This window comes from Numenius arquata, chromosome 9 (assembly GCF_964106895.1).
Source record: "Numenius arquata chromosome 9, bNumArq3.hap1.1, whole genome shotgun sequence".
Lineage (NCBI taxonomy): Eukaryota > Metazoa > Chordata > Aves > Charadriiformes > Scolopacidae > Numenius > Numenius arquata.
In genome coordinates this window covers 40,961,466-40,988,186 of record NC_133584.1, presented here as the reverse complement: position 1 = coordinate 40,988,186, position 26,721 = coordinate 40,961,466, and the positions used below count along the sequence as shown (strand labels likewise).

At 37.9% G+C, this 26,721-nt stretch overlaps 1 protein-coding gene across 2 annotated transcripts; it reads right to left on the bottom strand.

The window, feature by feature from the left end:
* Positions 1-5,170: 5,170 nt before the first annotated feature.
* Positions 5,171-26,172, bottom strand: ACP1 (acid phosphatase 1). Of its 2 annotated transcripts, none has more exons than XM_074153033.1 (6): positions 26,093-26,172; positions 17,811-17,884; positions 17,586-17,699; positions 13,043-13,104; positions 10,656-10,761; positions 5,171-9,770 (listed from the first exon to the last, which is right to left on the bottom strand). In XM_074153033.1, the coding sequence occupies exons 1-6, from the start codon at positions 26,133-26,135 to the stop codon at positions 9,693-9,695; spliced, it is 477 nt and encodes a 158-aa protein (XP_074009134.1). In that variant the 5' UTR covers positions 26,136-26,172; the 3' UTR covers positions 5,171-9,692. The 2 variants fall into 2 exon arrangements, with proteins under 2 accessions (XP_074009134.1, XP_074009135.1); XM_074153034.1 differs by lacking the exon at positions 17,586-17,699 and adding an exon at positions 17,417-17,530 and having other exon boundaries at positions 26,093-26,147.
* Positions 26,173-26,721: the final 549 nt, after the last annotated feature.

Below are 26,721 nucleotides of genomic sequence, written 5' to 3'. Positions count from 1 at the left end.
ATCAGTTCAATTTGTGTGGGTAAGACATCCCCTCTCACAGAAAAGTGTAACGTAGGCTTTGTTTTCATCATTTCATAGACTGAGCTGGAGAAAAAAAATGTGTTCTTTTTGTATTTTTCCACTTATGAAACCATCCTTTTTCTCCACAAAGTGTTTGGTTATCATTAGTCCAAGGTGTTTTCAAGAAGTTGCAAAGTTTTGAATGTAGTACTACTGATACATAGCAAAACAAGAATTCAAAGCCATTTCTTACTTAAGATAGCTCTCTAGCATACCAAGAGTTTATTTAGGCAATAGGTAAACACTTCTGGTTTCTGCCATAAGGTTACTAGTTAGTATCCACTCTGAAGTTCAGACTAACTCCTGAATATTAGGCCACAAAAATTTCTTACATGATACTACTCTGCAAAGGTCTAAATTCACAAGCAGAATTTGACCGTTTATATTAATTGCAATGAAAAATACATTTGAAAAAATCTTTTAAACGCCTATATTATAAACGAGTAGAAGAAACCATTCTTAATTATCAACACATACTTTTATTTTCCCCAATAAATTAATTTTCTGGTTTTTTTGGTAACTGATTTTTGTTTCACTGAAGGCTTATGAGTGGGCTGGGCTATAGCTGAATTACTGGGTTTTGCTACTTTGGCAAACTAGTGGTTTTGGTGCATTGTTCAGATCCGCGGGCATCTGTCTATATTTAAAGATCAATTTGGGGTGAAGAAACAAAAAAGGATAGATTTGCCTTTTATTTGTACTTAAAATGCATTGTGGACTATCATAGCTTTAAAGTACAAAAGACCCTGAAACTCAGTGCTAAGAACAAGAAAATAAGCCACGAAAACAGGAATTCGGCATCTGTGACTATCGCAGGACATACCTAAGGGCGCGTGTGTGATACAATGTGTTTTATGGAGCCTTCACTTTTTCTCATTTATCCTACACATTTGTAACTGGGCACCATCTTCTCTTTTTTTGGTGTATGTTCACATTTTGCCTGTCCCACAGATAAAAGCAGTGCAGGAGCCCAGTAGCAGCCCTTTTACTTGTTGAGATTGCGTGACTGAAGCCAGAGCAGCATATTTGTATTACCCCATCACTCAGTGGTTCTTTTTCCTTTTTCCCCATCAGCAACCCAGGCAATGTTCCCTGGTTGCCACCAACACCAGTTTTATTCTGTAACACCTTCTCCTCCCGGTGTTCAACACAGCTGTGTTAGAGTCCAGTCCCGACCTGTCCTTCAGCCTCTTTTTCTCTCCAGTTTCCCGACAGTTCCCATACTCCATGCTTGCTTTGCTCCTCTCCATCCAGATACATCCGACAACCATTATGTTGTCCGTATCTGCAGCAGGTAAGGAATGCCAGGAACCAGATTCCTGAAGTCTTTACCTAAAGTTCCCAGTTCAGAACTTGTGGATTTCCTGTGACAAACAGTAATGAATCTGAGAAAGAAAATCTGGCCTCTTTGATAGCGTTTGTCACAATCACTTTGGCTACAGTCATAGAGATTTTACTGCTTGTGTTTGAAAACTGCAGATGCTACTGTTGGTGCCCTCCCTTTTCCATTACCTGCTCTTTAAGTGTTTGCTAGAGACCAACACTGATCTCATAACGTACGCTTAAAACCTCCTTGTACCATAAGGAGTAGGTCAAGGACTAAAGACTGCATGATTACAGACTGCCATTTTGAAGATTTCTTAATTACTGTACAGACAAGTATTTATGTATTTTTAAGTTTCTCCTGTTATTTCAAATGAACAAAATAAAACTTATGACACAGTTTTATACTAATAAATACAAGACTAGTGCAAGTAGTAGCAATCTCGGGCTAAGAACAGAAAACGAGCTTTATATATTATAAAAAGTGTATTAAAAATAATCTACCAGTTGCTCGTTTCCTAGAGAAGCAGATATAATTAACAATATTTAAAGGAAAAGCAATAGAAACAGTATTTCTTAATCGAAACATATGATAGGGCAAGAATAAGTATGTATACATACAAAGGTCAAAATGTCTTTATAAAATTCCTAATAAGCTAAAGCACACTGATAACCGGAATTTCCTTTGGAACTCAGAAAAATCCCTGTAAACTTAACATGTATTGACCATACTAGTCATATAAGTTAAAAAAGCTGAAAATACAAGATAAGCTTGGAAACTTTAAATATATAAAGAGAAAACTGAAATACCACAGTAAATATCCCATTCCTATACACCGTATTATATATTCACTATATAGAAAAAACTGTTTTTAAACCAAAATAATATTTGGGCTTTTAAGTTTTGCTTCAAGTGCTTCGTAACAATAAGCCTTAATTGCCTTCTGTCTTGCACAGTTGCCTATTCAGACTAGCATTGAGTGCACTCAAGAAATGTCAGACGCTTTCATTTCATAAAAGAAGTGAAGGTGGAATTAAGATGTGGGTTTTGCATATTATTCAGTGAAGGCAGACCCTTTTTTTCCTAGAAAGTGGAAAGTATAGCTTGATCCATCATATACAACTTCCCATGACAGGTTCAATCACCTCTGCTTGGTGACAGGAAGTACTTCCCATGGTAACTAATTTAAGACGTTTATCAGAACTATTGCTTTGAATTAAACAGGCAGCCAACGCACATGGTTACTACTGTGGCATAGTCCAATTTTAATAAGAGGCAATTCTGAGTTTTATGAAGGGGCAATTCTGATCCCATAATCCCACAGAATTATGGGATCTCTGTGGCCAGCACCAGGTGTAACACTTAGAGCTTCATCATCTTCAATCCGTGGATCTCTGTGATCTGATGCTCACATTAGGGCAGGCTTCCCCCTGGGCGTTCACACGTGGGGAAGGAATTTTTTGATGCTACCGCATAGAAGTTCTGCTACAAAATCCTACTGGCACAGTATTTTAAAGGTTATGTTGGTATTGAGAACACTAAATTATTCCCTTACACAGAATAGCTTTGTCTTACAGTGTTTATCACTATCATCATGCGCAGATAATGACGAGAACCAAATTTGGAAAGCAGAGATATGCTTTTACATTAGATTTCATTTGTTCTTTTTAAAATTGGAAAAATTGTATGGTTTGGTTTGTTTCAGCTCATATTGCAGGTTGAGTTTGTGTTATGTTTTATCCTTTTTTTTTCCCTTTCCATTAGCAAAGGAGAACTAAGAATCGAATGAGTGGAGAAAGGAGTTGTATAGCTACCCATGCTCTCAACAGACTGTAGTCAAATAGTATTCAGTATCTCCACTAAGACTACCTGCCAGCCTTCAGCTAAATTCCAGTCTTAATGTTCCTAGACCGATGCATATAACGTAGACCACATGACATAAAAAAAGTACAACAGATTGATCAATGCTAAAAATCCAGGGCCTTTTCAAGGGTTTCTGAAAATGCCAGGGGTTTAGAAAACTGCAGTTTAGCTGAGGACAGGGAATCCGAGACCCTTTTGATCAGATATCCATACAAAAGCAGGTCAAGGAGACAAATGAGCATCCTGGCCACTTCCAGTTTTTCATCCTCAGTGAGCTACACGTTCCCATTAGTATTAGCAATGAAAAAACTAGTTACTAAATTTTCAGTGTTTAACTGGTCAGTTGTACCACATACTGATCAAACCTAAAGCATGTTAATTTGTTTTTAAACATCCCAGCTTAAATAGGGTACAGTAGGGGCACACATACAGAAAATAAGCTAGATGAAAATGCAAGACAAGGAAAATACACGTCAGTTTCCCCTCTAAGGAAGGATATTTGAGGAAAAAAAAAAAAAAAAAAGTATTTGTCCTATCTGCAAAGCCAGAAAAAAGCTAAATTACATTAAGCTTTTCTGTAACATTATTACATTTCCTAATAGCTTTAAAAAAAATTGCAAAACTAAATATGTTTAACTACTACTAACAAGTATTTCTGTATGCACCAATAGCTTGATTTCCAATGGATTATGTCAAGTCTGACTGACTTTGCATTCAAATGATTCTATTACAAATTATACTTAAGCAGTAGAAAATGTAGAGAAACCCAAAATCTCAGAGCATTCACATTGCTCACGGGGAAGACAGTTACATGTGTTCAGACAGACAATATGAAGTTTTAACTGAAAAATGACATCAGCAGAACTCTAGTATCAGAGAACCACTGGTTTTTATCTGCCACGTGGACTTTTGGAGTCTGAGACACACAAGCTTCAGCTGAATCTGTTTGCATGTAAAGGCCATTTTTCACCCGTGCAGTTCCCATTATCTAATCAGATATAGTGCATTTTTAAATTCAAAATAAGGGCATTAGCAGATTGTCTTAGAAACACATGAAACTGGGTAGACAGGCTTGCAGCATTCAATGGTCACCTGTCTAGAAAACGTGGTTGCAGAAAACAAACTCAGAAGTTACTGGGGAGAGGATGGATTTCTAGATACGTGTACTCAGAGATGGTAATATTAACCTTTTCTCAGAAGGCTTAAAGGTGCAGGGGAAAGGGGTCATAGAAACCTTCACTGTTCAACCTTTGAATTAACATATCTAGAGTACAGACAATATACTTACATAAGCAATGTGGAAACTTATATTTTCTTACCAGTGGTTTTGATACCAGTGTCATAGAAATGGTTTTGATTTCATTCCAAGAAACTATTCTGGGAAGAGTTACTAGAACAGGCAGCAAATCGAACCACTGCAGCTCCTAGTCAGTTAGTGTTGCCTTAGTGTTTGCATGTCCCAGGGGCTGTATGTATATGACTGAATCTCAGAAAGCTACTTCTATTTGTTTCTTGTTTATATGAATCCAAGTGTCTTCATTAATGGGCCCAATGAAACACGAAATCCTTCCTGGATCCTTCAAACCCTACGGTGACAGATTTGTATTACTGGACATTGTATCAACAGCTTCCTGACATGAAGACAGAAATTTGCAATCTGTTAATAGCGTCCTTGAGGTCTAGTCACTTTTTGACTTCACGGCTGCACTCAGGGGAACAGACTAAACATAACCATGAGCACATTTTGAATAGGTAGAACTGTATTTTCCAAATCTGTCTACCTAAAATGAACCAGCACAGAAAGAGACGCTTTCCAAAATTTCAGCCTTCATTAACAAACAAACCAGTAATTTAGCAGTCAGCCTGGTATGAACTAAACTGAGCTAAATCAGAAATGCACTATTAGATCTTTCCAAAGTTATTACTGAATTCTCCAGTTTTATTTACTATTTTCAATATGATAAATACATTCTTGAACACATGTATGTGAGTATAAAAATGATGAAAGGCAATTTTCTTCTTTCTTTCAATCCGCCAGATGTTATTACCATGAAAAGAAACACCAAGAACCAAGAGAAGTGCCTTGGAAACCAACAGGGAAATAGAACTTATTACCTTTATAACATATTCCATTGTGAACAAGAGATTTATTTTTGCAGATTGACAGATTACTTCCCATAATTCTTTTAACATGCATTTTGTATGTTGTCAACAGTTTGCAGATTGACATTCTTTACAGTAGCATAACTGCCAGTAGTACTTAATGCTCCATACTTAAAAACACACTTTACAACTGATGTGTAATGCTGCCAAAAATTACGTAAACACAAATATTTCACCAAGAGAATTGATGTTCTATTGCTTAACTCTACAATTTTAAGGAATGTTTGTTTGTATATCTAGAACTACTAAAGATCTGCTCCACAGTAGTTGTGGTCACTTGATATCCTTCATGCTTATGCAATTTTTTAAAAGTTTGGTTAAAACAGACTTGCATTGGGGTCACATTGTACCCTAGGAGTACAAATTGCATGACAAACAGGAACGTAATTCCAAGTAGACATATTTTTTGGGACAGTGGAGCATGGATTTTGTACACAAACACAAGCTGCCATTAATTTACTTTATATAATAAATGTATAAAACATTCCAGCAAACGTGCAATATGTAAATACTGTAAATAACAAGTGTAAGTAATAAAGTGTTTGGTATTAAGTTGTTCTCAGTTTGCTTTCTGTTCACTGAATCCAGATAAACAAGCTATCTTCCGGTAGCTGCTATCATTTACCCACACTTACTGTCTTTCCAATAAAAGTTCAATGGAGTAAGGAAGAAAGCTACACCCACCTCAGAAAAGTCCAATAATTTGGGCACTCTCTATGGATTTGTGAGCATGGACAGATCTGTGTGTTCCAGTCCCGCAAAATGCCCAGACCACAAGGCTGCTCCAATTCTCTACAGCATTATAAATTTGAATCTTTTTTATGACAAACAGTTGGGTTTGTTTGTTTGGGTTTTGTTTTCTTCTGAAAGATCTCCAGTCTATTCATGATACTGCAAGGCTATATAATCAGTAGATGTCCAATAAATCATTTTAGTATTGTAAAATTTTTAAGGAGTCACTGAACACTTGCTCAAGAAGCCTTGATACATGTTTCCCTTTCTTAAGTCAGATATTAAATCCAGTTGTCATAATAAAATGGCTCAAACATGAAGAAAATTTTTGTGTGTGATCTGGAGATGAAGCTCAGCTACTTTTATCTTAATACTGGCATTTATCTTCTATTTTATCCTCAATTCAAATAATAAAATACAAAAACAAGAATAAACACACCCCTCCCCACCCTGAGAAATAGCTAGGAGCTGGGATTCCTGAAATTCACACTTAAAGAGCCTTCAGCATCTAGCTCTTTAGAAGAAAAAAAAAGGAAAAAAAGGCAGAAGCACAAAATCCCATCCTAGAACATGGCTGTGTTTAGTAAGGGAGAAGTACATATTTTGTATTTGCTTTCAGGGATCACTAAATGCTAAAGTTCCATATCTCAATGGAAGTAGTACATGCATACTGAAAAACTGGTAGTTAAAGGAATCTACTACTCCAGGATTCACTAAGCTGCTCATCTGCAGTAAATGTGGGTAAAACTCTGTGCTTCCCTGTGGTTCCACTGACTGAAATCAGATCACAGCATATTACTTAATATGGGAGTTTAAATCAGTATAAATCTTTCTTTTTTGTAGTAGGACACATGAAATCTGGTTAGATAAAAACTTTATACAAAATTTCCTTGTAAATGGAAAATAGGAATTTATTTAATGACGTAATAAATGAATATAAATAAATTAACCCCATGGAAGTTTTCTCTAGATTTAGTACAAGTCAGCATGCTTCAACAGATGATACAACTAGACTATAGCAGATTTTTTTTTTAACTTATTCTTATGTATAAGCTTACTACCTAAACTAAAACAAGCCGTGGGACAGGGGAGGGAAGGAGGAGTCAGTTCTGTATTTTTTCATTCAACATTACCATTTTTCACAAGTGGTATTTTAAACCTGTAAGAGCTTAGTCATCTGTATGATACACGACTTGTGTATTAATCTTATGTTCACTGTTTCTCTTGGAGTCCAAAGAACGGTACCATGCAATGGTCCTTCCTGAAGGCAATTCCTGTTCTGTATTCTTCTATTCTACAAATTCTTTTAAAGTACCATGGTGCTCTCCTTTCCCTCCTCCAAAAGAAACCCACTAATTAATCAATCTGCTTTTTCCTCCTAGTAGAGCTGGTTAATTACTTAGACAATAGATTACTTGCTGAAAATACATCTCAAGACTGAAACTTTTAAATCTTAAACTCTTAAAACTTAATTTAACACAAATAGTTTTGACTTAGTATCACTTTAGAGGAAGATTCCTAGTCCTAGTGAAGGTAAACCACCATACCCTTTTATCTCCTCTCTGTTACCCCAGCAGCTCAAAGATAAAGATTTAAGACTTTTAAATCTTAACTTTAATACGTAGGAAACTACAGATTCAGTTCCTACTCAGCCATGAATGGGAACACACAAACCATCACATTCTTAATCTTCTGAGTTATTTTTACTTTCACTGCAATATTTTAAATAGTCATTTTGGCATAGAATAACATTAGATTATGCCTAAATACTTACACTTCTGAGGTTTGTGCATAAAACCACATTTAAGATGGTTTGTCACTAACTGCCCCTCATTTATTTTGTCAAAGGATTCATAAAAGAAATGGAAGATAATTTTTTTCCAGAATCAGTGCTTGATCTGACCCGAAATATTGTATGTGTTACTCTTTGTCCCTGAAGTGAAACAGCTATTAACTTGCAAATTCCCAGCTTGTTCTTTAAAAGTCAAAACTATTGGTAAAGCAATAACGCACAAAGATCCTGATTTCTCTATTGAAGTGTTCCGTCTACCACTTGCCTTTTTGTAAGCAGGTTCTTTAGTTTTATGTCTGATGGAAATTTAGCACAAACCAGAAACCTCACTAACACAGCTGTCCTACAGCAAGAGTCCCAGGAAACTTAATTCCTGTTGTGCAGCCTGCTGCACACGCAGAGTGACAGCAGGATTCCTCCCCTCCCCAGGAATAATGGCATTCTCTATCGAAATGCATCCCACTCCCAGAAGGGAGGGTGGGTAACAAATACAGAGGCTACTCTACTAGTTTGGAAGGCAGAGGCAAAACCAAGACTAAATAAATAAGAAAGCAAGTTTTACAGATAACGTGGTAATGCTAGTTCATACCAATGTCGGTATTATTCAAAATAGGAAAATTATCATGGTATCACTTCCACTGACGTTACATAAGGCAGAGATGAAAGAATGTTCAGAAGAACAGGCACGGATTTTTACAAAGCATTAAATTTTTGTCCAAGAGCAGAACTTTTACTGGCCTTCTGTTAACTTGGTATCGTATTACAGATGGACTGACTTTAGGTTGAACTATACTCTCAGAGAACACTTTTGACAGGCTATCCATTCTCCTGAGTAAATCTGAAAATATTGTCTGAAATCCACACAGCAACTGGGATTATAGCAAATTTCTCATTGATTATATTGCATGAATTTGAGTACATTACTACTATGAGATACAAAATGTACATTTCACAATTAGGCTTTTAAGATGACCTGTTTTGTCCTGAAAGTAAGTGCTGTTACATGGACTTGTATCCGTGTGCTAGGAACTAACCACAAGACCACAGGAAGACCAGCCAGAGAAGTCCTACTAACATAAATCACTATTTCTGAATCAAGTCCATCTTAATTAGTATAAAAAACTACTAGTAAAAAAAAATATTTCTTCTTTGAATAATTGAGCATTTAAAGTGAAATAAAAACACATTTTCACAGGATCCTGATGACACGTTTTGCTTGTTTAAGCTTTGAAATAGCACTAAGAGCAATGCCTGTCAGGGGGCCCAGCAGGCTCAATACAAAACAGCTTCAGTTGTTTGGAGGCCTTTGGAGGCTGTCTAATGACACTAGGATGAGACGCCCAAATTATCACACATGAACTATTATCTCACAGACTCCCACTGAAAATTGATTTAAGTTAACTCACTAAGGGCACAATGAGAAGACCTCAGTTTAGTTAGCGTAGCACATAAAGAAGCAAGATGCTACTTTTAGCAGTGCTTGTGAGAAAGCACTGGAAGAGTTCACAGATAAATTTATTCCGAATTATGTACTTTATTATTACATGGATGTGTGACAAAATGGTTGATCATCTAATCCATAGATTAGATTTCTATATATTTTAATTAGATGACAGAAAAGCTAAAACATAAAATTAAACTGAAGAAGTTTTGAACCTATTAAGGAGTAAGTTTACAATTTAAACACATGAATCAAGTAAACCTTACATATTTCAGGAGAAGCTGATTATTTTCTTTTAGAAATAAAATGATGAAGCATTAATGAGGCTTCTCCAAAAATGCTTTACAGCATCTAACACACTGCTCGTAAACAGTTTCAAAGTCCTTTTCATTCCCCTAGAAAAGAACAGAGGAAAAAGAATGTAAGAATAGCTATATTGGTTCAAACAAAACATTTTTGCAAAGTAATTTCCTGCTGTAAGTAATGGCAAATAACTGACATTAGGGAAGAGTAAGAACAGTACAAATACTTGGTGATAGTTTTTGCATGTTTCTCCCTAATTTGGACTACCTGCAGCTCAGGAATTTTCACAGCCAAAAACTGACTTTGTACTCCTGGATGTAGTCCTGGATGAACTTTCCTTCACATACTCCTTCCACGCACCTTTTGAGCCCTTACAAGTATTTACATTCACAGTAACCTGTCATGTTGAGTTTCACAGTTTAATGAAGCACCGTGTGGGGAAAAAAAAGTAAGTTTTTTTGTTTTCAACCCACTTCCCACTAATGCCATTTGATATTCTCAACTTCTTGTGTAAGGAACAGTAATTCTTTATTTACCTTTCCCCATGATACAAAGATTTTATGGAACCCCACTGTATCCTCACCCACTTCTCTTTCCTAAACTGAAGAATCTTAATCTGATTGCTCTCGGCTACATTATTCAACTTCTTTGACCATCTCTGTCCATGTCTTGGTCTCTGTCTTTCCTGATTACATCCTCTTTGCAAGAAGAATGACCAACCAGGGCTTCACCCAATATTGAAAATACAGCTGCATTGCATAATTTAAATTTAAATAATTGTTATAAGCATAAAGACATATTTTTCCTTCCCTATCCCAATAATTTATGTTGTTTTGTTAAGTCATTTAAAAAAAGTTATGTTTGCACTTGGCTTTCTATAACAGATTATACGTCACATCAACTGTGGGATCGGAAAGATTCTATACTATACATACACAATTTTTAATCAAGCAACCCAAAGAATTTCTTACACATACATAGTATGGATCTTCAATGATAAGTTGTTTCTGTGGATCGTAACTTCCAAGTAGTTCAATTTTGGCCTTGCAGTCTTTAACTTGGTTGCCTTTCCTTTTCAGATCTCTGTAAAAGAGAAAATAAAGTTTTCCCATGAATTTTTCTTCAGAATGTTTTTGGCATCAGCAGGAGATGCTCATGACCGTTTCTAGAAAACAGGAAAATAATATGCGTGTGGACTCAATTAATTCTGTGGAGTCTCTACTGTTTGTTTTCATTTGTTTCTTATTGTGTGGGGTTTTTAATTGAGTATGGAAGACATATACATAAACTTAATTCAGCAGGACTTTGTAAACAGTCGGTTCATCGACTTCTTCCTCAAATTAACCATTACTACTTTCAATATCCATATTTAACTTGCACTGAACAAAAGTAATGTCAATCATCTAGATATTTTCCCAGAAATACAAGTAAGCTTCTCCCATCTGTTCAAAACTGGTGTTTTAAAATCGGTATGCTGCAAGTTGTCTCAATACTGCCTCTAACTCACGTGAAGTCCTACTACATTCAGTTAACAGAAAACGGTAAATTGGTGAGCAAGACCTGTCTTCCCTTTGACATCCTCTTTCTTCTACATTGCCTCCCATTGATAAAACATACTGGGTTTTGAGATGGTATTTTCTCCATCTACTTACAAATGGCCATCCATTATCCCAAAAGCAGTTAAAATGTACCTCTCACCATCTTCAGATTTAAAAGCAGCTCAGTACTATGATTTTCACAGTGCTGAACAGCCAAGAACATATTAAATTATTTTAATATTACACACCTGTATACCAAATCATCATTTTACTTGAGCAGCACTAAAAAAAAAAAAGGCAAAAACCCCTGTAAATACTTAGTCATACACATAATCAGTTTTAAGAAATTAAATTCTAATTATTCATTAATTCTGATTAAGAAATTAATTTCAGATAGCTTAGAAATAGCAGTGAGACCACGACACTGTTTTTCCTTGAAGAAAAATCAGGACTCCTCTTTCAACTAAGAAGTTATTGCTTAGATTTACAGATTTGCAATAAGTTCTGTAACCTTTAATTATTAACAAAAGTCTGACCATTTCCTTCAAGGCTTCTGGCATAGCAGTTAAGGAGCAGGAGGTGGCCAGGTGGCTCTGGTACTAAGCAAAAGGGATGTCCCAAATCTTCCTTTTCCGATGTGACAGGCACTCCATCACCACCTGGAATCAGCTTGCCCTCCTAGTGCTACAAATAGGTGTCCCCAGGGGAAATGGCTGAACTGGGTGCAAGTTTAAGGTGAAACTTAAGTACAGCAGTAGCAATATCCCTATTATAGTTGTGACGATTCTTCTGCTTTGCAGCTCATATCATATATAATGCTAATACATAAGTAAGTTTCTATTTAAGAATTGAAGTGAAAATAGAAGTAAGCTTAGTCATGTCTTTGCCCGACATGCTGCAATCAAGCCAAGTGTTATATACCCTTCATTCATGCAGGCTGTGTAAGAGAGGTCATTCAACACATTCCAGAAAATTCAACAAAATGACACTTATTTCAGTTAAGTGGTGCTGCTTCTAAAAGTCTTTATAGGATACTAACAGGGTTTTATTTGGGTTTTGTTTTGTTGTTGGTTGGAGCGTTCCGAGGTTTTTTGTTTGGTTGTTTTTTTTAAACTAACTTTACAAGTAATAGTCCTTACAAGCACTTTGACACTTGCAGTTTATTAAAGCTCAGCTCCTTAATCCCAGTCATCAATATGTATGCAATTAAATATAAAATTTATATATATATTTATAAAATTTTATTTATATAGTGATATCCAAATTTTCACACTAAGCAGCTACTTCACCAAATCTTTCTAAAGCATAAATGGTCTCAAAGACGCACTTAATTAGAACATGGTTAACAGTAACAAACAAGATTTCCCCCAGCTAACAACTTTACTTATTTCAGAGCTCACTCCATTTGTATTAAAAAAGAAAAAAAAAAAACCTCCACCATAGTAAATCTTCCAAGTTTCCACAGTGTCTTTTAAATCCCATGCAATTAGAAAAACAGATCACTTCGATCAAGACAGTACATCCTCATTCTTAACTATACTGGCACTGGCTGCACATCTACAGCACACAGTATACTAAATTGCCATGTCTTTAATCTGGGAGTGGCATGTATCACACAAATAAACCATTGAGTTCTAGCTCATTAAACTCAGAAGTGAAGAATCCATCTATTAGGATATGATTCACACACACATACAAAAAAAACCCTGAAACAAAAAAAAACAAGACAAGCTAAGCACTAAAACATGACATCTGTCTTCAAAGTGACTTGTGAGACATCACTACAAGTAATCCCTATGAATTTGTCCCATTTCTTCATACGTTACCTTAGATTGCTCTCATCCATGCAAAGTATATAATCAAAGGTCTGGAAATCCTCCTTAGTAACCTAGAATTAAAAATATATGCTTTAGCCGACAAACTATGTTTGATTTATAAAAAGAGGAAAAAAAGTATTTTCACATTTTGTAGTTCCGATTTATTAAAAGAGAAACAGGTGGAAAGAATAAAACTGTGTACCTTCATCAACTTTTACAATAACTTAAGGCATTTTAAATATACTTTGCCGTGATTATTTATCAATTTCTGCAAGTTTTCCACAAAAAAACCCCAAAGTTAGCTATTTTACCAATATGTTTTTTCTTTTTCTTTTTTTTTTTTTCAAACATCTCGTGCATGAACTTAGAACATCATCACAAATGACATTTCTAATGCTTTCCAATTACTAAAATTAAGGCAGGTTTCCAGTCATGGAAACCATGCAATAAAAATGTAGATAAATTACTTTATTGATAGGAAAACAAAAATGTAGGTAACCTGGAACCAGTTGCAATGCTTCCAATCTAGAAATTTGTCACTACACAGAAAAAGATACCAAATAAAATTCAAAGCTGAAGTATGATGGTACGAGTTACAAACTCTTAAACGACAAATGCATGCACAGTGTTTTAGACCATGTAAGTTTACAAAATTTATGGTATGATGTGGAAAAAAACCTGGGATCTATTGTACATCTTCCTACCATCATACCATCTCTTCCTCGTCTTTCCTGTAGCTTACTGACTCCTAAGCACAAATATTAACTAAATTCAGAGATCCGAGTTCAGAGTCGGGTAGGCAAACACCGCAGATAAACCACTAACTTCAGTACTTATGCTATTTGTATTGGAATAAAGATGGCTGCAGATTTTTACCAGTATAATTACATTTTAGTTTACATTTAAGCCTTATCTTAGGGTAAAATCTTCCCAGATCATGCCCTCAATGCACAGTATGCAAGTATAAAATAGCTGAACCAAGTGTCCATAATGAGGATGAAAAAATGAAATTAAAATCTATAATGAGTTCACATTAAGACTGCATTTCACACATAGTCTTAGGTGTAGTATCATAGCCAAGAAACTTGGGAAGTTCATTCAGAACAGGTTTTTCTGGCAGGTGTCTCTGGGAAGTATGGGCTAGAGAAATGAGTAAGCAAATGAACAGACAAAACAGCAAAACGCATTATCCTACAAGTCAGAGTTTTAACTCATAAAAATAATATACATATTAAAAAAGAGTTTTAGATAGCAAAAAAAAAAATCCACCTATTTTTGTGCAAACAGCAATTAGATGCTGATTAAGTTCCCATAACAAGGAGTAAGAAAAGACCTACAGAAGTTATCAAGAGACTAAAGCCATAAATGAAACATTCTACACAAGGAGAATTGAAGGGGGGGTGGGGAAACCATTTGAAAAGAAAGGGTTACTGGTGAAAACAAATGCAGACTTGTTTATTTTCACTGTAAAAATATTTGCTGTATTCATGCAGTGCCTTTGACCTATGAAAATATTTTTGCAGTGGAAATAGCTCTGTTTTCCTGGCAACTCTAAGCAGTACCTCCACAAGCTGCTTCTGATTGCTCTACACAGCTAAACACTGGCCCCTATGAAAATATGTGGGCATAGATTTCCTTGCAGTACAGACATATGCAAGAATAAAATAAAAAACAGTGAAAAGTAAAACACACCTGTCACACTTCCCACTCTCTCTGTACACTTGACAACTTGACAGTTATTACCCTATGAACTAGCACTAACACAGTTGGAAATGCAGCCCTAAAAAACAAGATTGCTGGTTGGCTTGTGCTCTTAAGCACTACAGTAATATCAGATACAAAAAGCCTAATTGAGCGAACTCCAGTGAACTGAAGATATTCCTCAAAATTATGAAGACTAGTATTTTGGGGGAAAGAAATTGACGACAGAAGTAATGGAGAGCTCAAGTAGTCAGCTTTGGATGGAACTACACAGACAAAAATAACTTTACATTAAAATGCATATGATCATTATTAAAGACACAGAGATGTCTTCATTAAAAATGAGAAAACACATCATCATCATTCCAATTTATTTGTTAAACACTTCCTTTTGTTTACAGAAGGGAAATCTCCTTTTCTCCATCTAAAAAAGAAAAAGAGACAGTAGACCTCAAATTTATCCAGCTGTGAAACAGTGTTTAATACAACCTTCCTCTAATCTCAATTTCATATTTAAGGCAAATGCACAGTATGAGTCATACAGAAATTCTGGCCTCAGCATGAATAAAAGTGAAACTGATTAATAGCTCTCTGTTTTGTGCATGAAGACTAAGAGCGTACAGAATTTCAATGGGTGCATAAACATACAGCAACCTATCATCAACTAAAATGTTAATGTTTTATATATAAATACATACATTTATTTTTATACTTCACTTTTCACTTAAAATTCACTTAAGGAATCACTGTATATGATGGTAGGATGTAACCAATTTAACATTCTCTTTTACATAAATCATTCCTGTAGCATTTATGTCAGTTTCGAATAAAAAAAGATACAATCCATGATTATCATAATTATGCACAAAATTACATGAAAGAAAGTGCCTTTCACTGGGTGGGTAACAGTTTTCCACAGGAGAGAAGAGGATAATTGCATGAGGTAGTCATCTTATGACAGTATTTCAAAGGCAACAGAAGACAAATCCCTCCTCTTTATTTCTGCAGCTTCTGTATTAAATCTTTCTTAATCTGCTCTGAAACAAGTCATACACAAAATTCTGTCCTTGAGTTTGTCTATAATAATGAGACAAATACACTTCCACTTGTACTAACCTGACCACTCCGAAAAGTCCTATTCTACACCACTGAATCCCTCTCTTTCCAAAAGTACCATGAGACCGTATCAGGTCCACAGTACTGGGATGTTTTAAACAAATTTTCATCCTGTGAGACTTTCATTTTATTGTCTCATTCTTGTTAATTTTCTCTCCCTGTATATGTAACATTTTAGGGTCTTCTGCTTTAAAAATCTCTTCATTTGCCAGAATGCATAAGTGTTTTCATTCCCTCTCTGCCAAAGGAGGATACACAGATTTGTTTCAAGGCAGAGGATCAACTGATTTTGGATGTTTTGCTTTAGTTTAACTGCTCATAAAGCACTCTAGTAATAACTAAGCACAGTTCTCAAGTTTCCAAGGCTTGGCTTTTAAGAATACAGACATGTTACACTACTGTGACTGAAGCACTGACTGATTAGTTTCAGTACCATTTAGGTTGCATAATGATAAATAATGCTGTTTGTAAGCACTAATAAATAGTAAATCCAGAACTTGTAACAGGAAAAGATTATAACACACTATTCCTAGTAATTATTCTACTAGTAAAACACTGAAAATCTGAAACGATGTTGTGCTCAATCCTGTTTGTCTTATTATGTAACAGAGATTAGCATCAGGAGAGGTCAGCAGAGGGCAATTGAGTAATTGAGGGAATTTATTTTAAAAAGTTGAAAAACTAAATATGCAGTCTTTGAAAGTGAAGAAAGTAAGTATGACCTCCATAAGGTCTAGTAAAATTCTGAAGGGAACAGAAATGGAAGATAATAACAAGACTACTTGATCTTTTTGTCAGTATAAGAACTAGTGGCATAAACTCTGGCTAAGTAGAGGTCAAGCCCTAAAGGAATATCTTGTATCCAGAGAATAGTTAACTGAAGTAAGTTATGTGCATTTATTTGAGTGTCTGAATTATATAAATGGATGCAGACACATTTATTTCTCATCTCTCTGGAATACACCATGGAAATAAACATCCTTTTGTTACTGAAAACTGAGATGAGTTTTCGTAAAACTTAAGAGGATTTCACTAAGTGACAAACCTGTCTTGGACTTAAGAATGCTCCAAGGTCACATTTTTCTACAAAGTTGCCACCAACCATGCTACTAATCTAAGGTTTCAGTACCTTTGTTCTTATTTAGCACTCTACATTTTTTTAAAAGATCTTCATGCAAGACCAGAAGCTTTTTGTGATGGGTGAACAGGTATTACAGCTCCTTGCTGAAAGAAGCATCACCGATTACTAAAGTCCATTTTTAAAAAGTATTTTAAAAATCTTTCAGAAAAATGCCCCAAATACTAAACATTTCAAGGCAGGATTTTTCTATAACAGAGAAATTGCTCCAATGCTTCCTAGTTATACTTCTAATGAAGCTTAGTAACAAGAAACTTACTAACCTCAATTAGAAGTGTTAGGCCACTTTGGAGCCCTTTGAAAAACTGCACGTAGTATTTATTACTTGATGCTTAACCATGCATTTGTCAAATTACTTCTGTGATTGCAATGGCTGGGGCTAAACAAAGCATGGGTATGAATAAGAAAGAAAATATACTCTCTTCTACCTGCCGTGCTTTATGTGCTGTCTCAATGCCATGATTTCTTAGACAGCTTAAAGCCCTTGCATCTGGGGAGCGCCCCACGTTCCAGTCTGAAACAGCAGCGCTGTCTGTCATCCACTGTAACAACAAAACAAATACATACACACATTTAAAGAAAATTAAAGTACAGTACCTGCCTGGCAATATGATTCATGGTAATGCCATGCTTCTTCATGCAAGTCTGTCCTCGATAGTCAGGAGGGCTTCCTATTTCATAGGTAGATGTCGCTGCACTGTCTATCCTCCACTACAGAAAAACAAATTTATATTTTTATGTTTCCTTTCTCACTGCCTGTACTTCTACTAACTGGCTACGAAACAGTTATTTCTTAGGCAGGAACAGAAATAAATAGCTTACCTTATTTTCAAGTTTTTCATCAGTTACAAGTTTTCTAAAAACTGCTTCAGCTATTGGAGAGCGACAAATGTTTCCTATAGAAACAGGAGATTAAAGTGAAATTTCAGATGATTAAAAACAAACAAATCAATAATTCTGTGGATTTGTCAGCACAGATCAGATTAAAGATTTTTATTTACTTAGGTAAAACGCAGATTACTTATGTTATTATAACCCAAGAGATTCCACAAGGGTGGAAATCCAGAGTCCTCCACCTGGGTTGGGACAATCTCCAGTACCAACACAGGCGGGGGGATGAAAGGACTGAGAGCAGCCCTGTCAAGAAGGACTTGGGGATACCAGTGGGTAAAAAACTGGATATGAGCTGACAACGTGCACTTGCAGCCCAGAAAGACAACTGTATCCTGGGCTGCATCAAAAGAAGCATGGCCAGCAGGTTGAGGGAGGTGATTCTGCCCCTCTTCTCCGCTCTCGAGGCCCCACCTGGAGTACTGTGTCCAGATCTGGGATCCCCAGCACAAGCAAGACAGACCTCTGGAGCATGTCCAGAGCAGGGCCACAAAGATGATCAGAGGCATGGAACACCTCTGAATGAGAACTGGGGTTGTGCAGCCTGGAGAAAAGGACCAGGGACATCTTGTTGCAGCCTTTCAATATATAAAGGGTACTGCAGTGACAAGGGGCAATGGTTTGAAACTAAAAGAGAGTAGATTTATATTGGACATAAGGAAAAATTTTATATATATATTTTTTTTTTTTTTTTTTTTTTTACAACGAGGGTGGTGAGACACTTGAACAGGTTGCTCAGGGAAGTTATGGATGCCCCATCACTGGGAGTGTTCAAGGTCAGGTTGGGATATCCCTGCCCATAGCAGAGGAGTTGGACTAGATGATCTTTGAAGGTCCCTTCCCACCTAGATAGTATAGAATCATAGAATGATTTATCAGTCTCTTGAAATGCATATCATTATATGATAAGATATAATTTATTAAAATAAATAGGAGGAATATTGTGTAAGCACATTGCTCTTTTCTTCTCCTGCACAAACAATCTGTGGTCACAGAAGACCAGGAAAAATTACAGAATCTAAATGGCAGCAAATAATCTGTATCTTCAAATCTTCCTACACACTGGCAAATTTCAACTAATGCTTTACTGGAGAATCATGAATATTTGCCTGAAGCATTTACATTGCTACCTATCTGTTAACAAAAATTTTTGGACACTTCCAAAACACAGACACCACCACTATGGAACCAAGGTAGGGAAATGGCTGAACAACCTGGAGTAGAAGTGTTTCTGACCGCTGAAGTGAACTCACTGCAGGTCAAACTGAACCCTCATCAAGAACAGCCTCCAGATACCAATTCTAAAACCCCCAAAATCAAATCAATTATACAAGCTCAAAAAACACCCCAGGAAAATAATTGTTCCAATTTTTTTAAAAACTTTGTTTGAACTAGTTTATTCCAAGCAGAGACAGTAAATCAGTCTTGAAATAAAAATAAAACAGGAAAATGTTAGTTTTATTTATAAAGTAAGTGAGAAAACAGGTTAGTACTTATTCATTATAAGAATGTTACAGAATATGGTAATAAATTAGAAAGTTAATCTCACCTTTAATTGAGTAAGGGAGTTAAGCATTAAACAATGTAACTTTAATAGGAAACAGACGGAACATGGTAACATACAGCTAAGACAGAAACAAACCTTTATAATCAATGAGCCCAATCCTTTGATATTGCAGGCATACACAGCATCACTTCTCTTACAAACACATCAAGCTCTCTTTTAAAAAGCATAATCTGTCTTAAAAGGCTATTCAGATACTTATTTCCTTCAGTAGACTAAAACCTTCCAATTCCCACTTAATATTTCCTCTTGGAAGTCTACACTCCTCTGATCTTGGTTAACATCACTTTCTACCTTAAAAACCTTTCTTTCTTTCAACAGAATGCTTGTCAAGCACAGCTGTGCTAAACTAAACAAACCAAGCTCTCAGTCTCCTCATGAAATTAACTGACCCTTAATCACTCCAGTTAAGCCGACTCTGCACTTGTTCTAATTTGAATTTATTTTTCTTGAATACTGACAAATAAAACCACAGACTACACTGCACCAAAAGATTTTTACCAATTTGTTTTATAAAAGAAAAAACCCGCAAGTCTGAAATATTTACTTAGCTCTTTTGAAAATAACCTTAAATAACTTCCACAATCACACTTCACTCCTTCATGAGTATCAAATTTGTGATCATAATCCCCTGCTTCTAATTTTTCCATTCCCTCTCTTTCTCTGTTGTTTCACACAGGTGACCTTTAAGTCTTCTTTCTAAACTATTAAATTCTGTTTCCATTACATCAGCTGTTGAGGCCATCCACTTCTTCCTGTCTAATACTTTTCCTCCATATGAATGATCCCACGCCATTGTGTATGAACAGTAAGTTTCCTTACTACACTCAAAATTTCAGTAGTAAACAATGATTAGTACTTTTGGTCCTACCAATTCATCAACTAGCTCCCAAAATTTCAAAATGGTACTTTTGAAATAAATCCTTCGTGGCTTCTTCTATTTAACCTTCTACTTTACCTGGATTGAATGTCTCGTTCCAAATTTTCACTCTTCTATAACCTGCTCACTATTAAAATTAAAAGCCATAAATATCATCTTTGATTAAATATATTAACTACCGCTTCTAGCAATAACTAGAAATCGCAGTAATATTATTTTTGAAACAAACCGTAACCTAGCTTGTGACTTAAAAATTAATGTCTTCCATGATGACACATTCCAGATATTACCGAAGGCATTAACACTATTACGGAACGGCAATCACCATTCAAATCTATTCTTGGGGACTACAGACAGAATCCCAGAACTGACTTAATAGAAGCTCTTTTCTCCACATACTCTGCAATATTATTTTCACGCTAACCAATTCTGTTTAGCCATGCTATTCCTTGCGACTGTTATAACGTAAAGCCCTACCTTATCTCACTGACACGTGCAAACTCGTCCTTGTCTTCCGGTTATCATCCCTTTCCCACTATAATTTCTATCCATTTCATATCCAGTTTTAACCATCCCACATCTGTCTTTCCAGGCTTCATTGACTTTCCTCTCAGATGCACAGCATTTCCTAAGTTATGGATTGACAGCCATAACTGGGGAACGAAGGGGGGAATCTCACAAAAAGATTCATAGGGAGATTACCTTCCTCACTTGACTTGAACCATATTTTCCTAAAATGTTATCTACATCTTATCTTTCTTACCTATTCTCCTCTAATATTCCTTTCTCCTTTGTTGTATATCTGACTGATCTGATCATGCTCTTTTTATGTAGACGTTAACAATATTAAGTTCTCTGAATCTCCACCTTCTCCCTTCATTTTTCACATTTCAAGCCCGTTAAGCTGTAGTGACATTTTCAGTCACAGAAAACTAGACAGCGTCTGCTCATTGAAATAAATCCTACAAACATCTCCAAACATGATGATTCAAGGATAAGAGACTTAAATTTCAATCACAGAATCAGTACTGGAATGATTTGTTGATCACTTTCACGGAGTCATGCTTTCTCACTCATTTTCTGGGGACAAGGACTCCACTGATGATTATCCAAGGCAATGCTTAATTTTTTGAGTTTTTACTCCAGACTGTGCAGTAATCTTTGACCCATTCCCATATAGAAATGGAAGCATTGCTTCTACTGACAGGAAGGACAGCTTGAATCCATTTCATGCTCAGGTCCATAGCTCATCTCTAGGTACTGTTGATCTAATCATCTATTCTCTCAATCATTTTTGTATCTTCGTTGTTCCTTATTCAGCTAACTCCTTCAGACCTTCCCCAAATGCAAACAGATGCTTTTCTCTTCCTTTGTTTTTCTGTCTGCTGTCTGTAACACAAGTTTTAGTAGCTTTCATCCTCTCACATTTAAAAGCTGCTTTTAACTCTACTTATGTTTCCATGCATAGTCAGTTCATTGGAGTAACTGTAATACTGCTTCTCAGTATCATTTGCATCATCCATCAGGTCCCCTTCATAGCAAGTGTTTAAAACTTACTAGTCACCCTATTCCATTCTGTACTCAAATTCCTGTCTGTCTGAATGTCATCGTGATTCTTAGTTCTTCCCAGTTAAGGCTATCTTGTCACACTCAACATTCAATTAGCTTTGTAAGGGCTCTGATTTTAGTTCAAATTCCTTGGCCTTTTCATTCACAATCAATTTCACTGAATACTTATACTCTTTCAGATAAACACCTAAGTATATAGCTACCTAAATGACATCATCTTACTTCCATACATCCCCCCTACTACCAACACTCAGTGGGATTTCTCTCAGAAACTGAATTATTAGCGTGTGTGTGTGTGTATATATATGCACATCTAAGCGGAACTCAATTTTGGCTCAAGATATCTAAATGGGGATGTCTGAACGAGGACTGCATACATCTTAATCTTATTTTCCAATCCCAAGATCGCTTTTACAACCGTGGTATCAACTCTCTATTACTTCTGCGTCATTCTGAAACACAGTTTAAATAAAACATTGTATTTTTACAGCTATCTTACCAATGCTGCATGAAAGAAAGGTATTTTCCTTACATTTATTTAACATGCTCTTCTTTATCCAAAAAAAAAAGCACTATTTCTTTTTGTCAGCTTTTTAAGAACCCTCATTACAGCAGCTGTTTTCCATGACTTCTTAAATGTCTCATCCAATCTACTGCTCTTCCATTCTGCAGCATTTTGTCCCATGAAACCTTGTATCTGGCTATATCTAAAGGCATATAATGGATTGTGACAACTGAAACTCAAATCTCTCTGTAACCTAATTTCTTCATACCCAATAAATTGTCATTTCAGAAATTATTTTATGCAGTCTAGAACTCTGATGGCAAAACTCATACTCAGTGGTTGGCAACAAGCATCGATTTTCAGAGGACCTAGCCAAAACCTATTTGCTTACTGTTTACCTGTCTTACAACTGTTCCTCCACACACGGAGGAGCTCAGTAGGCCTGTGCCTGATCCAAGACGCCCATGCAGCTTGTTATGTTACAGTGGACAAGTAATCAGAGAGAAAGAGGCTGATTTATGTAACACGGCATCATAATAAGCTCATTTCTGGAGCTCTACCATTAATTAGATGAGCTACATAAGTGCAAAAAGAGCAAATTGCATTTTGGTTCACCTCCAGTTTTAATTATTTCTTTGCCTTAAAAAAAAAAAATTCTTTCCCGGTGCCTTTTCATATACTGTAATTACATATGTTCCTGTGTGCTTCATTTATTTCTCAGTGATGAGAAACCCTTCGCATTAATGTAGTGATACACATTAACTAGATTGTATTTTGTTGTGTGATGAATATCTCCTTATCACACCCAAAGAACACAGTCAACAGATATTTCAGAAATAGGTTTCTTTCAAAATAATGTAGAAAGAAAATGTAATTTTTCAGGAAGGCTTGTCTTTCCAGGGATCAGGTCTCACTGAATGTGGCAAACTTCTGAATTAACGTGCTTCATTAACCAGCATAGAATACTACAGATAAACATTATAGAAATCTGTTGAGTACTCTTTTCAGCAATAACCATAGGTACTATTTCTAATAAAATTTAGGAGAAAAAAAATCTATTAAGGCATAAGTATCACTCTTCAAGACTAACAAAAAAAAAATTAAGCAAACTTTAAGCAGGAAGAAGAAACAAGTTGCCTTCAAAACTGAACTGAAAAGAGTATATATTTAACTGGAAAAAAGAAGTGCTTGTCCTGTCAATTAGAATCATAGAATCACCTAGGTTGGAAGGGACCGATAAGGTCATCGAGTCCAACCATCAACCTAACACTGACAAAAACCATCACTAAACCATATCTCTAAGTACTATGTCTACCTGTCTTTTAAATACCTCCAGGGATGGTGCCTCAACCACTTCCCTAGGCAGCCTGTTCCAATGCTTAATAACCCCTTCAGTGTAAAAATTTTTCTTAGTATCTAATCTGAACCTCCCCTGGCACAACTTGAGGCCACTTCCTCTTGTCCTACTATTTGTTACCTGGGAAAAAAGAATGACACCCACCTCACCCTACAACCACCTTTCAGGTAGTTGTAGAGAGCAATAAGGTCCCCCCTCAGCCTCCTTTTCTCCTGGCTAAAGAATCCCAGCTCCCTCAGCTGCTCCTCATAAGACTTGTGCTCCAGACCTCTCACCAGCTTCATTGCCCTTCTCTGTACACACTCCAGCACCTCAACACCTTTCTCGTACTGAGGGGCCCAAAACTGGACAAGTACTCAAGGTGCAACCCCACCAGTGCCGAGTACAAGGCGATGATCACTTCCCTAGTCCTCCTCACCACACTGTTCCTGATACAGGCCAGGATGCTGCTGGCTCATGTTCAGCCGACAGTCGACCAACACCCCCAGGTCCTTTTCTGCTGGGCAGCTCTCCAGCCACTCTTCCCCAAGCCCGTAGCGCTGCATGGGGTTGTTGTGACCCAAGTGCAGGACCCGGTACTTGGCCTTGTTGAACCTCATACCATTGGCCTTGGCCCATGTCACATACCATTATGATTACTTTTTTATAACCCAGTAGCACAGAAGAAATTTAAAAGGTATTTAAAACATTTTAAAAATTCCATCCCATTAACATTGGTCCCGACTTGTTCACCCTTTCCTCAAGCTTAGTATTAATAATTTCACTCCATACCTAAATTATTATGTTATTTTCCAGTAATAACAGTTCCTCAGATACTCAACTGGATTAGGAACTTGCTACAGTGCAAACCACCATCATGGGCTTCAGACCCATACGTATGAATAGTTTTGTAAAGATTGCTAATGCCTTTAGAATACCGTGTTTGGAAAGAAGGATGAATATTAGTTAGGTGCTTTTATACAAAAATTTTGTCTAGGCTACTGGCTCCCAAACATATGCCAATTGATAATCCCTTACTAAAGAGTGTTTTCCCTAAATTAGTATTAGGAGCTGATTTTACTCTAAGGTAAGCATCAGAACGTATTTCACAGAACTAGACTCTTGTTTTGCTATTCAACTAATCTGCATTTCTCCTGTTACAACAGAAAAGCAGAAAGCAAAAAAACCAACAAACCAACAACATATTAACCAATGGTTTTGTAACAAAACTGGCAAAATGCCAGGGATTCACAGGGATCAACTCTCAGCACATAGGTAAGATTATAAAGGCTAGGAAGCAGATAACATTAAAAGCCCTCCTAGATCAGAGCAAAGAGCCATCTAGCTTGTTATTCCCAAAAGGGAGCAGAAGCAGATGTTTAGAGAAAGCATGTACAAAACGGGGCACGGCCCTGTAATCCATGTAGTCAGGTTAGGTTAGCAATATGTTGGTTGTGAACATGCAGAAGATCATCTTGCTTATCAGTAATGAATTGTCTTAAGCTTCAGGAAAGCATCCAAACCCTTCCTGATCCCATTTACACATCTGTTTTCCATGACTTCTTGTGACATAAGATTCACAACTTAAACACACAGAGTATCTTTTCTTAAAAAAAATTAAAATGGTGCCTAGTTCTTCATTTAGGGAGCCCTTCAAAAAAAGTCTTATAATTTCATAGATCAAAATTATCTCCACCTTCCACCAGGTCCCTTTCCTTATTTAAAAGTCCTAATATCTTTCCCCTCTTCTTGCAGAGGCCGCTCCATTGACGCCAGTCGTTCCTGTCACGTTTTCCCCGCCCCTGTTCCTGCCGGGAGCTCGGACCGGCAGCCGCCTCCCGGAGGCACCGGCAAGCGCGGGCAAGGACCTCGGCTGGCGTGTCCCCCTTCCCTCTTTGCTGCTCTGGAAGCTGAGGACCGGGCAGCCCGTTTCAGAAAGCTACTAACGACCAGCCCTCAGGCCTGCCCTTGAGAGGTTTATGCCCGTGAGTGGTTTATGCGTACTGAGGAGCCGCTCTTCCCCACAGACAACCTCCGCCTATACTAATACTAGATTTCAGGTGTCGTTTCATATTGATTACTCCGACTTATCACAAAGATGGGGAGAGACATGGATACTGCTTTCTGCCTCCCTTCTCGGCCACCACTCTGGCCCTCCCCGGGAAGGCAGAGCCACCCTCGGCCTGCGGCCACCGGGGCGGGCCTACCCGCAACCCCGCCGGCGGGCACCGCTCCCCCGGCAGCGGCCCCCGCCCCGCCGCGCTCCCCACACCCTCGCCCGGTGCCCCTGGCCGAAGAGCGGCGGGAGGAGGACGGGAGAAGGCCCGCCTCGCCTCTCCCCTCGCCTCGCCTCGCTCACCCAGGCACACGAACAGCACCGATTTCGCTTCCCCCGCCGCCATCTTCGCTCGGGGCCAGCCAGCCACCCGGCGAGGGGGCCTTCCCAACTGTCGCACCGCCCGCGCCTCGCTTTACGGCACCGGCCGTTACAGCCGGCTACAATTTTTGCCTGATTTGAGGAAAAAAAGGAGGGAACAGGGAAACTCTGCCAAGCACGAGTGTGTGGGCTGGGGAGGGAGGGCAGGAAGGAAGGAGGGGGAAATCACGGCATGAGACCGGGGCGGGTTGGCAGGCGGTTGGTGGCCGCCTCGGCCCCGCCCGCCTCACCTGAGGCAGGTGCGCGGCTCGGCGGGGCCGCCCGGGCCCGGCCCAGTGCGGCGGCGGTGGCGGTGAGGAGAAGGGAGGCGAGGCGAGGCGGGGGAGCCCCGGCTCGGGCAGGAGTGAGTATCCCCGCAAGGGGCAGGTGGGCTCCGCGGCGGGGGGGGCTTCCCTCACTGAGGGGGCGGCCGCCGCCGCCTCGTCTTCCAGGGTGGGCGGCCGGCTGGCTGGCTGGCTGTCCGGGTGGCCGCTGCGGCGGGCGTGGCGGGGAGGGGAGGAAGCCCCTTGCCTCCCCTGTCGCTGCGGAGGCCACTCGGGAGGGCGCGGGGC

Bases quoted from the DNA above. Each gene is read 5' to 3' on its own strand.
- ACP1 (XM_074153033.1), bottom strand. From the start codon at position 26,135: ATGGCGGCGGGGGAAGCGAAATCGGTGCTGTTCGTGTGCCTGG. The intron at 17,885-26,092 runs GTGAGCGAGGCG...CTGTTTCTATAG, and splicing joins GGTGCTGTTCGTGTGCCTGG to GAAACATTTGTCGCTCTCCA. The intron at 13,105-17,585 runs GTACTGTACTTT...TTTTAATTCTAG, and splicing joins TGAATCATATTGCCAGGCAG to GTTACTAAGGAGGATTTCCA.